The sequence below is a fragment of the Glossina fuscipes genome, unplaced genomic scaffold (assembly GCF_014805625.2).
Source record: "Glossina fuscipes isolate IAEA_lab_2018 unplaced genomic scaffold, Yale_Gfus_2 2, whole genome shotgun sequence".
Taxonomy (NCBI): domain Eukaryota; kingdom Metazoa; phylum Arthropoda; class Insecta; order Diptera; family Glossinidae; genus Glossina; species Glossina fuscipes.
Window position 1 is genome coordinate 25,330,175 of NW_023998416.1, and position 14,209 is coordinate 25,344,383.

The 14,209-nt window shown below is 31.2% G+C and overlaps 1 protein-coding gene across 1 annotated transcript; it reads left to right on the top strand.

Annotated features, from left to right (window-relative positions):
• Positions 1–1,265: 1,265 nt before the first annotated feature.
• On the top strand, positions 1,266–9,648 carry LOC119633261 (protein pinocchio). Its single transcript, XM_038026715.1, has 4 exons — positions 1,266–1,522; positions 7,039–7,108; positions 8,789–9,038; positions 9,110–9,648. The coding sequence occupies exons 2-4, from the start codon at positions 7,053–7,055 to the stop codon at positions 9,308–9,310; spliced, it is 507 nt and encodes a 168-aa protein (XP_037882643.1). The 5' UTR covers positions 1,266–1,522; positions 7,039–7,052; the 3' UTR covers positions 9,311–9,648.
• Positions 9,649–14,209: the final 4,561 nt, after the last annotated feature.

Sequence of the window (14,209 nt, forward strand, 5' to 3'; positions counted from 1 at the left end):
AATGAAAGATATATGCATGCTTTTATGCATGCACATATGTGTTGAAAAGTTCGAATGTGTGTTTTAGTGTAAAAGCTTAATATATTTGCTTTGTTTCTTATTGCAAAGAGCAAAACTTTAAATATTTCCGCTCCTACTTGCAGTTTTCTGTTTTCTGTCGTTTTTTTTTTTTTTTTTATTTTTGCTTTTGCTTTTGCTTTCCGTTGAACATTTACAAGTCCATATCCCCGCAACCAACACTTGTCTAAATAAAAAAATCAAAAAAAAAAAAAATAAAAAAAAATTTTTTTTTAGGTTTGTGTGTGCATAGCTAGCACATGTGTAAAACAGAAAACTATATGTGCAAGTGGAAGTCAGTTGTTCGCTTTGGTTGCTTGCTTGCCTGTCTGTTTGGTTTTTTAATGCACTTTAAACAATCTAAGGCGACAACTGGCGGCATTTCTTTTTTTTTTTATAGTGAATTTATAATAACGACTTGTTATACGATGACTTGCTGATTATATATGTACAAGTATTATACCCTATATGCACTTTTAAATTTACACATAAATACATATCTACATATATAGAGGGCCCGTAAAAGTTTATAAACTATATTTAATAGTTTCATTTTATTATAAATATATACGAGCAAGTAAACGCAAAGAGATATACTTAACATACGTATGCACATTGTATATATGTATTCGGTACTGTAGTGTTTTTGTTTTTCTTTTTTTTTTTCTTTTTTTTTTTCTTCTTTTTTACGTTCATATATAAGTGAACGTCTCACTTATACCGTGATACGGCGAAAAAAACCACATTTGCGATTTTCTGATATTTTATAACATGATTTTATACCCATACGACGACTTTAAGTACACGTATTGTATGTATGTATGTGGTATACAGGCATACTTGTACGTCAAAATTTATTTATCGTTATAAAGAGAGACAAGTAATAGTCTTTCTCTCTCTGGTTCTCTAACTGTGCAACAGCCAGCGTAGCTCATAAAAATAGCTGACTTGCTTCTACCGATTTCAGTTGTGTTTAGTCGCTGCTAACAGCACTTTCTGCGCTTTCTGTTATTTAATATAAAGGTTGATAAAAAGCTTAAAAAAGTTTAAATTCTAGTTCGGTAAAATACAACATTACAATAGAAGATAACGCGGAAAATTTTTTACATTGTGGAAGTTGTCTCTCTAAGTAAATGAAAGAGAAAAGTTTTCTAATTTTTCATTTGTACAAAAAAAAAGAAAAATTAACAAAACATTTTTTGTGTGCAACTTATTAAAAAAAAAATAAATAAATAAATAAAAATCTAAAATTATTTAATTTATAAAATAATAATAAACAGTAAAAGTGGTTATTAGAGGCCAAATAGTGTTGGGAGAAAATATTTACAAATAAAAGGATTATACGAGCTGGGTGACTGGCGACGCTTGCGAGACGCATACAACAAGAGTTCAGCTAAAGCAATCAGTTATTTGATTACAAAAAGGAGTTAAACGATATAAGACTGTGTTTTTCATAAAATATAAGGTAAAAAAATTTAAGAAAAACATTTCAAAACATTGATTATTTTTGATATGGTTTACATTAATACATGCAAGTGCAAGAAGAAGAACACTAATTGAGTTATTGGCAACTTTGATATGATAATGTGTTGTGCTCTCTATTATTTTGAACAAAAATCCAATAAGAAAAAAGAAAACTAATGTTATGAAAGCCAATCTCAGTAGTTATTATTAAAGAAAAATATCTCATGCGATATTCGATAACATTTGCGAAATATGTCCAGCTCTAGCTCATTAAAATATTTTTATTAACATTTATTATTATTAAGGTTTTGTGGTTATCGAAAACCTTGTTTTATTATTATTAAGACATAATAATAATAATAATAATAATAAATGTTTTGTTTCTTTTAAAATTGTTTATTTAATTAATTTTTTTTTTTTTCGTTACAATTAAGGTCATTTTTGTTGAAATTTTTTTGCTAATTAATTTCATTGCAAGAAAAAAAATAAAAACAATATCTTCAATTAATTGCATTGAAAATATTTGTATTATAAATAATATGAACGCAGGCAATTAATTTATAGAGTTGCATGTTGTTAAGCTTTATTGCAGCTGCATATTACTTCATTAGTTAATTGCAAAAATATGTATATGGCGAAACGTGTCTTTTATTATTCTCCAAAAGCATTATTGTTGTTTTCGTTTTTTTTTTGCTTCTGTTTTGTTTTTATTTCTATAAATATTTTATCTGTTTTTAATTTCTTTTTGTCTACAAATCTTTAGATTTTTTTTGTTATTTTTATAAATTGCAAGAATTCCGACGAAAAAATTGAAATACAGAGAGTCCACGGAGCGAATGAATAATTTGGCGACAATCAGTTTTATTAGCTTATTGGCATACACAGTGAATTGTGAATGGTCTTCTAAAATAGGCCGCGAAATTTATAAACCTACCAATCAGTATAGGTTCTCATTCTTATGTTGTTTTAAGATCAGATTCTTAAGCAAATCGAAACTTATTATAATAACAACAATTGTTTTATTAGTACGTTTGGCCCAGGACTTGCAGTCCGTCACCGAAGTCTTTTTGAAATTTTTCCCTCAAGCCATGAATAATAGATTTTAAGGTTCCGTTACGTTACTGAAGAATGGATTTTTAATAAAATATCTTCTTATTTTGCTTAATGGACTAATTTTTCAAGCCCAGTACGTTGCAGGCATACGCCAATAACCAAAAATGTTGTAGAGAAAGAAATTCAGTGAATCTCTTTTTTATCACAAATCGTACCGTTTTAGTGGTCTTCCGATTTTTATTCTAGACGAACTATTTCGCACTTTTTTAATTGCTTTATCTTCTTCAATTTTTTTCTTCATAATCTATTACAATTACTTATACTAATGATATTTCGTCTTTAGAACTGCTAGTTTCCTGTTTTATGAATATTGCATCAGTTCATTGTACAAATGCATTAAAAAAAGCGCAAAAGACGTGCGCACTATTTCTTATTGCAAGAGGTACAGCTGGTGACAAAACAAATGCAAGCATATCTATAATAAATGTGACTAATGATTAAATTTGATTGCACTTGTCGTTAAATGTTCAATTCCTATTTAAAACAAAAAAGGGCCGTAATTTCGTTGCTTGCAGCGAAGGCCGTTCGGTGAATTTGCAGGATCAACTTTTAGTGAAGATTCTTGTTGTCGACTGCAGAAAGGTTTTTGCTAAATCATGTGAAAGGAAACGCGATTTAAGCAACGAAATGAAGTTGAAGAACGTGAAATGCGACTCAATAAGTTCGTAGGGTGACTTACAGAAAACGATGGTTAGTGACGAATTTTTATGATTTGTAAATAATGTGAAATGTATCGAAAATTTGTTTATTATCTATAAAATCGCGTAAAGAAATATATCTTCAGAGGACTATTTGATTTTTCTGAGCTCGACATTTCGAAATAGCCGAGAGTTTAGCTTTTTATCTTAAATCTTGGACTTTAGCTTTTTATCTTAAAAATGGGTCCATCTTTCCGGAGTTGAAAAAATCATTGGTGAGGGAGTCTCAAACATTCTTTGAAGTATACATTTACGAGCAACATACATTTCTAAGTTGAATTCATCCATCCTCACTTCCCCCGAACGACAGCTTTCGCTTTGTTCATATATTCTCGGACTCAAGGATTAAAGTTAAAATTGGCTATCAACACAACAGCAACACTACAACGTTTAAAATAACTGAAAACGTTAATCTTTATCAAATCCATCTTATAGTTTCGTTCTTCAGATATCGGACTATTTGCAATGATCATAAAAAGTTTATGAAAAGTTTGATGACTACGTCTTTTAAAATTTCTCAGCTAACAAAAAGCTGCGAATACTATAGAAGAAAAGAAAGTTATTGAAAAAATTCAAAAAAAAAAAAAAAAAAAAATTTCTTAACTTAAATTCTAAAAATATATTTAATACGTATATGAAAAAATATTTTTAAAAATTTTCTATATACCGAATCAGTTAATGTGTTTTGATTATAAATGTTCTAAAATAAACTTAATTTCTCATTAATAATTAAAAAAAAAAAAAAAAAAAAATGAATGATTTGAATTGTATAACAAGATATAATATATCTAAAAATGAATCATTTATTATATGAAATAATCAATGGAGAGAAATTGTGCAAAGCAAGACAAGCCTCTTTACTAATCTAAACTATTTTTATAAAAACAAGCAAAAAAAAAAAAAAAATACAATTAAAAAAATGCAATTAATATGCGATAAACAAATATTTCTCACTATAATATACATAAATAAATAAATAATTCTCGTACCTTAATTTATGCAATTGTATAATAGATATATAGAGTGTAATACAGTAACAATATGTGTGCGTATGTTTGTATGCATATGCGCGCGCGCGTGCGTGTGTGTGTGTGTGTGTGTGTGTGTGTGTGTGACTGTACGTAATACTAATTTTTTGTTTTTTCATACGACACCTGGTAACTTATTATAATTTTAGTTGCTAGATTAACCGCAAGAGAACTTTTGATCTTGGGAATCGACTCTTAATGAGTGAAAGGCTAAGTAGAACAGTTAAGAAAGCTCTGGAATGTAATAATTAAGAAAAGACACCTTCGCTTTAAAAAGCAACCTCGAATATAGAGTAATAAAAAGTCGTAAATTTTTTTTTTTTTTTTTTTTTTAGTTGTACCTGTTTCAGTTATTCCGCACAAAACTGATTAAGAAGCTTCGAATATGTGCATGTACGTGATGTAGATGCAGTCACATTTAAAAATTTATAAAATTGAAAAAAAAAGAAAAGAAAATAAGAAGAGTATGGTGGGACAGGGTCCACCATCACATATCCTACACTACTTCGCTTAATGCAGTTCCCTTGATATAGCACTTTCCAAAATAATGGAAAGTGGTCGAAAAGGCCATTCGACCCGTAACCATTTTCAAAAGCATTCTTTCTTAAGCTAATACACGTCTGCTTACCAAATTTCAATAACATACATCAAGAATTATGGCCCGTAGGGTGAAGACAAGAAAACAAGACGGACGGACAAACTTGGATGGATTCAGAAACTAACTATGAAGGTGAGTCTATTTTAATCCCTTCTGAATGCTGCATACACCCGCACCAACTTAATATATCACTGAACCACAAGTATAGCTTGCTCCACAAACTGGTTTAGAGTACGAAGAAATGATTTCTTTTTAAATTTTTTTATCGTCACAAAATATGAGCATCATCACTGAGCTGTGACAGTTGTGAAGATGTTCTGTTATGAAGGAAGTTCGAATCAATGATTTTCTTCAAAATATTCATATTTGCATAATTTTTTCTTGTCTGTCTTTTGCGTTGTTGTCTCTTCTTTATCGCAACGTGTGGCCTTAAATTTGAAGCTTTTAAGAAATAAACATACATACGAACATAAGTCGGCTAATATATCATTTTATCTTTCAGATATTTAAAGGCTAATAATAATAAAAGCTAATGATTCATATGGAAATTAAAGTCATTAATCATTTTGTGGAAACAAAAGGCTTTAAAATAAAACTGGGTGAAAGCAAGAGAAAAAAAAAAAGAAAAGATTATAAAAATTAAGTAAAAGATTAAGTATGCCCATGGGACGAATGGGACGAATTTTTTCTTTTACCCAACATTAGCCTGCATTCCAATGTGAAATATTTTCAATAAACCATTTCGTCACTTAAGCGGCTATCTACACAGGCAAAAAACTGGATAAATAATATAAGATAGTGCAACTAGTACAATTTAAATAATATTACCATGTAAACTACGGGGACGTAAAGCTTCGGATAGCTAATTAGGTAGTTGGACAAAATTCGTACACAAGCTGAGTCAGTTTTAGGTACGACGCGCACGCTTTTTGGAACTTTAAGCTAACACTTGGGGCAAGTAGGTAAGAATTGCCATTTACCAAATTAGTGGTCGCAAGTCCACAGCTCAGGGCGGTAAAGTTTACCTTGATTGATTGGACCCAAAGCCATTGCGCCGCGGCCGTCATCTCTCCATTTCTTTTTTTTTTTTTTTCTCACTCATTTCTGATTGTCATTGTGCGTAGTGGATATCCCCTAAGCGATTAATCGCATGAGAGAAAAACAAATTCACCGATGAATTTATCATAACTTCACAGCAATAAAATAACTGTATTTTATTAGCTTTATAAACGAGTAAGTAATCGTTTGCAAATTGACTTCACTTCAGCAGGATCAACAGAAACGGCAAAAGACTTGAAAAAGTTGTTGTTATACCGTTATTCTATAATCATAAATTTATCCAACTTTCAAAGATCAGATGTAAAGAAATTTATAAGAAAACATAATCGTTAGCAATACAATGAGAATCGTGAGAATATTTAATTCCACAAAAACTATGTGCATAGGCTGCTGAACAACGATCGGAATTATTAATAAAGCCACGGTACGGATCTCTAAAAAGAAACTTGATTAGAAAATTCCCACGCAATATAGTTTCAAGCGACCTTTAGATGATCTGATTGGCGGAGTTTTGACGAACTTATCTATGGGAAACTTTTCCCCAATCTTAACAATCACATTATCACAATTGGCCAGAGATAAATAGATTTTAATATACGCATGTGAAGAAAGTCGGTAAAATAGATTCATTTTTTTTATTTGTTTCTTTACTTACGAAACCGAAATCCCACAGACTATGATAAAATGCTCTAAAGGGGAATTTACTTTTCGCATTAGTGCTGTTGTGTTTATTTCATTTTTTTTCTTTTTTTTCATTTTAACAAAATTCTTTAAATACCGGCACATTTTTGTCAATTAAACTAAACAAAAAAAAAAAAAAAACGATGATTAACTAATTAAAAGTAAAATGAAAAATTTGCCAAGAGAAGAATTACATAAGTTGCGTTCTTCAACTTCCTTGATTTGATAAATTCTTAGTTTTTCTTTTTTTTTAAATGAAATTTTAACACCTTTAAATTAAATGTATTTCGGTTTTCTTATCTTTTTTTTTTTTCTTCTTTTTTTAAAATTCTTTTTTTAGTACCAACAACAAATATGTCTCTAGCTAGTGTGCATGGACCACAGTTTACTGATATCTGCAGTCCACTCGGGTAAGTGTAAGAAAATTTTTTTTTTAAAAATTTTCAAAATTAAAAATAATTGTATATAAATAATATATATATATATATATGTATGTAAACAAGAAACAAGAAATTTTTTCCCGACCTTAATAAAGCATCGACTTTCATTATTATTTTATGAATTTCCTAATAAAATGAAATGACTTTTGATGATTTTTTATTCCTTCATTATTAAAACAAAAATTATTCATAACATTTTATTGCTAAATAATAATAACAGTTAAATAAACAAACTCAAAGCGCAAAGTGAATCAAAGTCTGAAACGCGTCAATGCAATGAAAGTTAAATGGCAGAGCGGTATAAGTGCATTATTTGAATATTTTACTATATTTGATTAAAGTTAAAATCCATCACAAGTATTAGCTGAAGGGTTGCAATTGCAAACACTTCCTGTAAGAGTTTCGCTTTATATGACCGAATTTCTTCACACTCATGAAAAGTCACGATAACACAACTTATCACGACGTCCATATTGTTGGTAGCTTCATTTGGTTGGAACAGACATTAAGTACAGTGCACTTTCGCCATGTAAATTCAGCTTTATGTTTGATGTTCATGGTTCTCCTACTCTGCTACATATTTTTTTTGGGCTTTGGATATTGTAATGGATTCATCATTTATAAGGGCTTAGTAATACCATCCTTCAAATTAAACAGGAATAGGCGAATATTCCCGCAAATGGATCTTATTTGGCACAAGGGATGTCCGTTTTGTAGATTGGGGAGGAGTGTCAGTGAGCCAAAAATATAGAACCCCTTCCACAAAATTTCCTGAACTAGGCACGCACATCGGTCTAATACGCCGTCTATTCTCCTAAAGTTGCACCTTCGAGTTGCCTTCGAATTTAGTGCAGTCAATAGTTTTCTATATAGACAGACAGGAAGGACAGAGACAGCATCGTTGCATAGAAGTAATCTTCAATATTTCAATCAATATTGCCTATGATAAATTATGCAAATATTCTTATATATCGTTATTAGCCTGTAGCCTGCTAATAATCACTTACTACCTTTTGATTTTTTATATGGCAACTTGTACCCAAATATTGGATGAATTAACTTAAAATGATTTATTATTACAGATGTATATATATTTTAAGTTATACTATTATTCGTCTGATCGATACGTTAAATCACATTTTTCTTATTAAAAATCATTCATCATTAAGAGTCATATCATGTCGCGGACAGATTTCAGACAATTATCATATTGTAGCTTGAAAGCTAAGGTCCGGTTTTACCTTGTTGTGTTACATTGGAAGGGAAATTTCATTAAAAAATCAGCGAGAAGCGATTTATTTTAAATGACATTTAAGGCTAATAAAGATACTGAATGTTTTCGTTTTTAATAACTTTGTCTCTAGTAACAGAATGTTGTCCGTTAGTCATACCTTTAATGGTTTTCTCTAAAAATATGAAATGCGCTTGAAATTAACTTCTATATATAAAAACAACAAAGGGTTATTAAACTTGGCTAAAGATTAAATGCGCAAAATTTGAAAACGTTTTTTCGTCCCGTCCCCCCGCATAATGCGTTCCTTTTCCCGTTCTTTTCTTGATTTATTGGGGTATTAAGCAAAAATATAATAATTGTTTTATTAAATTATTTTTGTGAATAACACCTTTTGTCTACAATTGACTTTTTTTTAGACGCAGTAGTATTAGTATGTCGTCATCATTGTCGGATTTGGTGGGTAGTCCATTGGAGATATCCGTTGATAATGTTTTAACCATTGAAGAGCTCAGACAACATATGGGCTCATGTTTTACTTGCGGTGTATCATGGACGGATGATCACGTCTCGTTGGATTGCAGTGAATGCGGTGGCTATAGTGTGGAAAGACCTTGCCCTTTATGTGATGGCCAATGCGGTGTACAATGGAAACGTGATTTTACTATGGTACAAATTAAATATGAAATATTTATAAAAATTAACGGAATAAATTATTCATTAAATAATTTCTATTATAGTCTCACGCAACTGGCAAAGCACGTTGGTTGGGTGTTTGTCCCAGTTATCCGGAAGCTGCTGCAGCCGCCGTTAACAATGTTGCCAATACCGCGGCCAGCTGTGCTGCCGCCGCAGCTACTCAGATGCGTTTAGCTACCGAACTATGCGCCCGCCTCGAGCAATTGTCGGCCTCAGCGAGTTCAGCTTCAACTCATATATGATTCCTTTAACCATATAGTGATAGTTGTGCAGAGTTCTTAGCCGTTGCCGCCGCCGCCACCACCACCACCGCCTCTCAAGCAATCGCTAACTGACAGACTGACTGAATGGCTGGATTGAATGTTTGCTTTTATCAATGCCCTGTCATTTTTTCCGAGTAAGCCATTCGTGTGTTTATTCTCTACTCGTTCAAAGAAAATGGGGGGGCAGGTGTTCTTTAATACAGTTCTCTGTGTGATCTGCAGCTCAATATAATTCATGATGATTTATTTTATACATTTAAGAATTTAATTTAAGAGAATCACTTTTTCTTTTCTTTTTTTTTTTTGTTTTTGTTTTTTATTTTAAATCGTTTAGTTAATTTTAAAATTCTTCTTATTTAAATTTTTGAAAAACACAATTTAAGAATAATAACAAAGTGCAAAAAGAAATCGGTGATAATTAACAATTATCAGCACAGTTTTCTTTTTGTCTGTAGTGAATGTGTTGTGCAAAAAAAAAATTAAATAAAAAAAAAAATAAAAAACGTAAAATTTAACACAAATGACTGCTAAACATAAACTGTGCTTTAAGGTTTAAAAAAGTAAAGACTATCGCTTTAAGTTGTATAGTGAAAATGATATTTAAACAACAACAAAACAAAAAAAAACAAAAAAAACAAAATAACAAAGATAAGAGGGAAACAGTTAAAATATTTATAGGACATTTAAAATAAGTTTATGTTATAAAATTTGGAAAATTTTTGACTTTATTTAACTCTCTTTTCGACTTTCCATTCTAAATTCTTGTCTCTTGGAAAAAATCTGCTTAATCCAGTACTTAAATTTTCTTTATTAAGAATTTACTATTTAATTTTTTTTTTTTTTTTTAAAAAAAAAAAAAAAAAATTTTAAAAAATTTTTAATTATATAATTTTTTTAAATAAAATTTTTATAAAATAAAAAAAAAAAAAAAAAAAGATCTATTTCTTTTTGTGAATGTTAAAAATTTGAGTTGAATGTGTATTCAATTTGTTTTCAATAAAAATTATATATTATTTTTTTTTATTTGAATAAAACCTTAAAAATATTTGTATTTATTGAGAAAAAAAAAAATTGTATGTCAAAGAAATTATGATGATTACTACACCCTACACACTTGTGGTATAAGAAGGATTTGAGAGAGAGTCGTGTTTTTTTTACCGATCGGTGCGGAAAATCATTCTAAATCTGAAGCTTGTCTATCCATCAGTCCGTCTGATTTCTATCCATGATATGAGGTTTATTCACTGTTTATTATACCCATCTATTCAGAATCACTTTGATGTAAGCTTGTTTGTCCGTCTGTCCAATTTGCATTTATGCATTCATCCTATATGACCACAACTTTTGAGATATTTTGATAAAAATTGGTACAAGTCGAAAGTTATTGAAAGTGATTCGGTTTGGACCAATTTTTCGACCACTTCCCAGATGGCGCCTTACTTTCAAAAATCGCTTTATGAATAAGTATAGCTCCGCGGTCCACTACAGTGTTTTTATTTCTTTTGTACTGACCAATTTGCACTTTCTTTGTAATGAGAGTGACGTGTTCAGTGCTGATTATGTTTCAACGATTTTCAACTTATCCCTGGACTCTCTTCTTAAGCAAAAACATTATTTCTTATAAGATTGATTGATTCTTTGAGTCTGTTAGGTGCTAAACTCAAAAATTTATACCTAAACTCATTTTACAAAGAACGTATCAAATAGGTGGTGTTTTTCAATGTGTAGTGACATCAGTCTAATTGATGGATTTTGATTTTTACGTACAGCTAGTGATTTTAATAAAACTGGGCAACATATACGTTATGTTGATCGAGAAACAAATGAAGCGATTAAAAATGGAGGATACCTGTAAATTGTCAGACGAAACTCAACCACAAAGAAATTATGAAATTATTGTGATTATACCCTACATCAATCGTGGTATAACAGTAGATTAGTTTTCTGTGGATGTGCATGACTCCCAGAAGGACTTGAGTTGGATTCATGTTTTATTATATGAATCGATTCAACAAATGATTCTGGATCTGAAGGATTGCCTGCAAGCCTATCTGTCTGATTACTGTCCACAATTTGAGAGAGACTCACCTTTTAATTATACCGGTCTGAATCATATCCCATCTGAATATGAATTTTTGTCTGTCCGTCCATCTGATTACTGTCCACAATTTGAGAGAGACTCACCTTTTATTGTATTGATCGAATTGGAAAGTGATTCTGGTGTCAGTTTACAATTTTCCTTATCGAGCAAACTCGATATCGAATTTTTATTTTGAGTTGACGGTACTCATCGTTCGTCGATGGGTATAATAAGTATTTACATGGCAAAAATGTCCAATCCTTGATATTTAGTCATTTGTATGGGAATGTAAGTATGTTCTCGTATATATATATATATATATATTTACTTTATTGCGTATATTATGTTTTTGTCTCTATTTATATACATTTCTTGTGGATTTTTTGTTGTCTTCGCTCTTGTCATTAGAAGCTTTCAATTGGCGTGAAGCGTAGCCCAGACAACAACCTAGTGGAAACATTACTAAAAGGAGAATCAAACAATGTTGTATGACCTCAAACTGTATGAACATGATTTCGAGAAAATGTACTTCGGCAACAGGTCGCGGTGATTCATTTTTTCGCCACAAAAATATAACTGAAATATTTCAGTTCAAAATTACCTGCAAACGAAAACTTGCTTATCTTTGTATGGCCGGAAAAAAGTGTGCTTCCATTCAACGGGATTGTAAAAAAGCTTTTTTTTCTGCTATAAGAAATTCTAATATATAGAACTTTTAACAAAAAAATTCAATTTGCCCCTTTAGTTAAATAAAAGGAAGATCTTAAGGAAGGTTCGGAATGAAAATGTTTCCATCAATAAACTGGTTTCGTCAGCTAACCCAGAAATGTATCTTTGTTCATTTGCTTCGAAATTGAACTCTCTGGTAGAAAACATAAAGAGAAGAATTTCCGCTCGAACTCGAGGGAGGTCTATCAACCAATATTAGGTTTTACAAAATTTTTTCCGGTTTGGTGACTCCTTTCTCTGTAAAATTGTGGTAACTGTTAGCCATTTTCCAGAATTAGTTTTATTCATCGCTTCAATATCTTTCGACCTGTCCTTGTGCGCTCTTATGTCTTAAGATCAAAAAGTACAATACAATAGACAACGCTTCCCATTCTGATGTTTCCCCGAAACTTACCATTCACGTTTACGCTTCAGTTACAACGCTTGCCGCGTTCATTGATTCTGTGGATCTGGGAAGTAGTCGAAAAACTCGTCCGATCCGAATCACTTTCAATAATGTTTGACTTGGACCAAATTTCATCATAATGCTGCATGAATGCATAAATGCAAGATGGACAGAGGGACAAACATGCTTACATCAGCGTGATTCTTAATAGATGGGTATAATAAATAGTGAATCTGCCTCAAATCATGGATAGAAATCAAATTGGACAGATGGACAGATAAGGAGGAAGTTCTATCTACGAACGTGACGACACTAAAGACGATATAATGGCCACAAAAATTATGATCAGGGGTGGATACTGCGAAAACATGGTGTCCCTCTATGCGTAACATTTTACTCGTTACTCCTCGTGTCGAGTATACATTTCAGATATTGTTGCTCTGCAAAGTTTCTTGTCGAAAGTGGCTATATATTTAAATAGCAGCATTTCCGCATTCTAAATTGGTGTGAAAACTTTGAACTGGCTCGGGCAATTTTTTGAAGCCCCCTCTCATATAACGAAAACTAAAGTTCAAGCTTTCAATGCTTTATGATGAAAAGTAGATCAGATTAGTTAGTTAAGATAAAGAAAGATAAACTGTATCAAATTTGGACTATCTAGGCCTATCTTTTCGATCCCGCCCTATGAAAAAAGTTTCACGAAAAATGACCTTCAATAGGGCAGAAAAGTTTACATTTTACTATGTTGGGATGAAGATTAACCCATAGAAGCAATTTGATATAAAAATTAAATCTACAAAATTAGGACCATGTACGCCTACCTTTGTATTCTAACCTACAAATACATTTTCACGAAAATTTTTGTTTTTTAGGTCGAAGAAGTCTACGCAATGTCTAAGTTCTATTATGTTATCATAAAAATTGACCCATAATCGTAATTTAACATAACAATCACCTGCTTTTGGCAACAATCATTCTTATGGAAACTAAGCTTTTACTTGCCAAGGGCCGCATTTTTTACTATACTCTTCCACAATGGTATGTTTATATGAAAACATGGTGTACATTTTGTGTTCATTGGGCAAAAATAAGCATTGTGTTAGACAATGTGGTGTAAGGGATTTAAAAGTCGGCCTAGCCCGACTATAACGCTTTCATTTGTTTTTGTTTTAATGTTACCTGAAGACTTCCGGAAAGCAAATCGCAAAAAAAATGAAAAGAAAATTAAACGATTGACGTTCCTCTAAAGCTTTCAAACACATACTAAATTTTTCTTCCAAAACCAACCAATTCACTCTCGAGTGCCCTTGAATTCAGATAGACAAGCCTCACTATACGATTGTTGTTTGTTTTTGAGTTAATGCATACATTTTCTATCGCTTTCATTCATCGGCGAATCAAATCATTTTCACTTTCCTACAGGTGCAGTGTTCACAAATATTATATGCGGGGTAATACTGTTGTCAAACTACTTAAAACTACGATGAATAAATATATTTTTGATGAAAAGAGTGCAAAAAATTCACTCGAAACGAAAATACTCTTGATTTTTTTTCAAGGATTAGTTTTTCAGCGGAAAAGAGGAAATGTCTGGTTTTTACTGCGACGAATGTTACAAAGTTGAGAGGGAGATTTTTTTAGATTCTCTAGTTCACTAACGAAGTAACATGCATTTGATTTTATT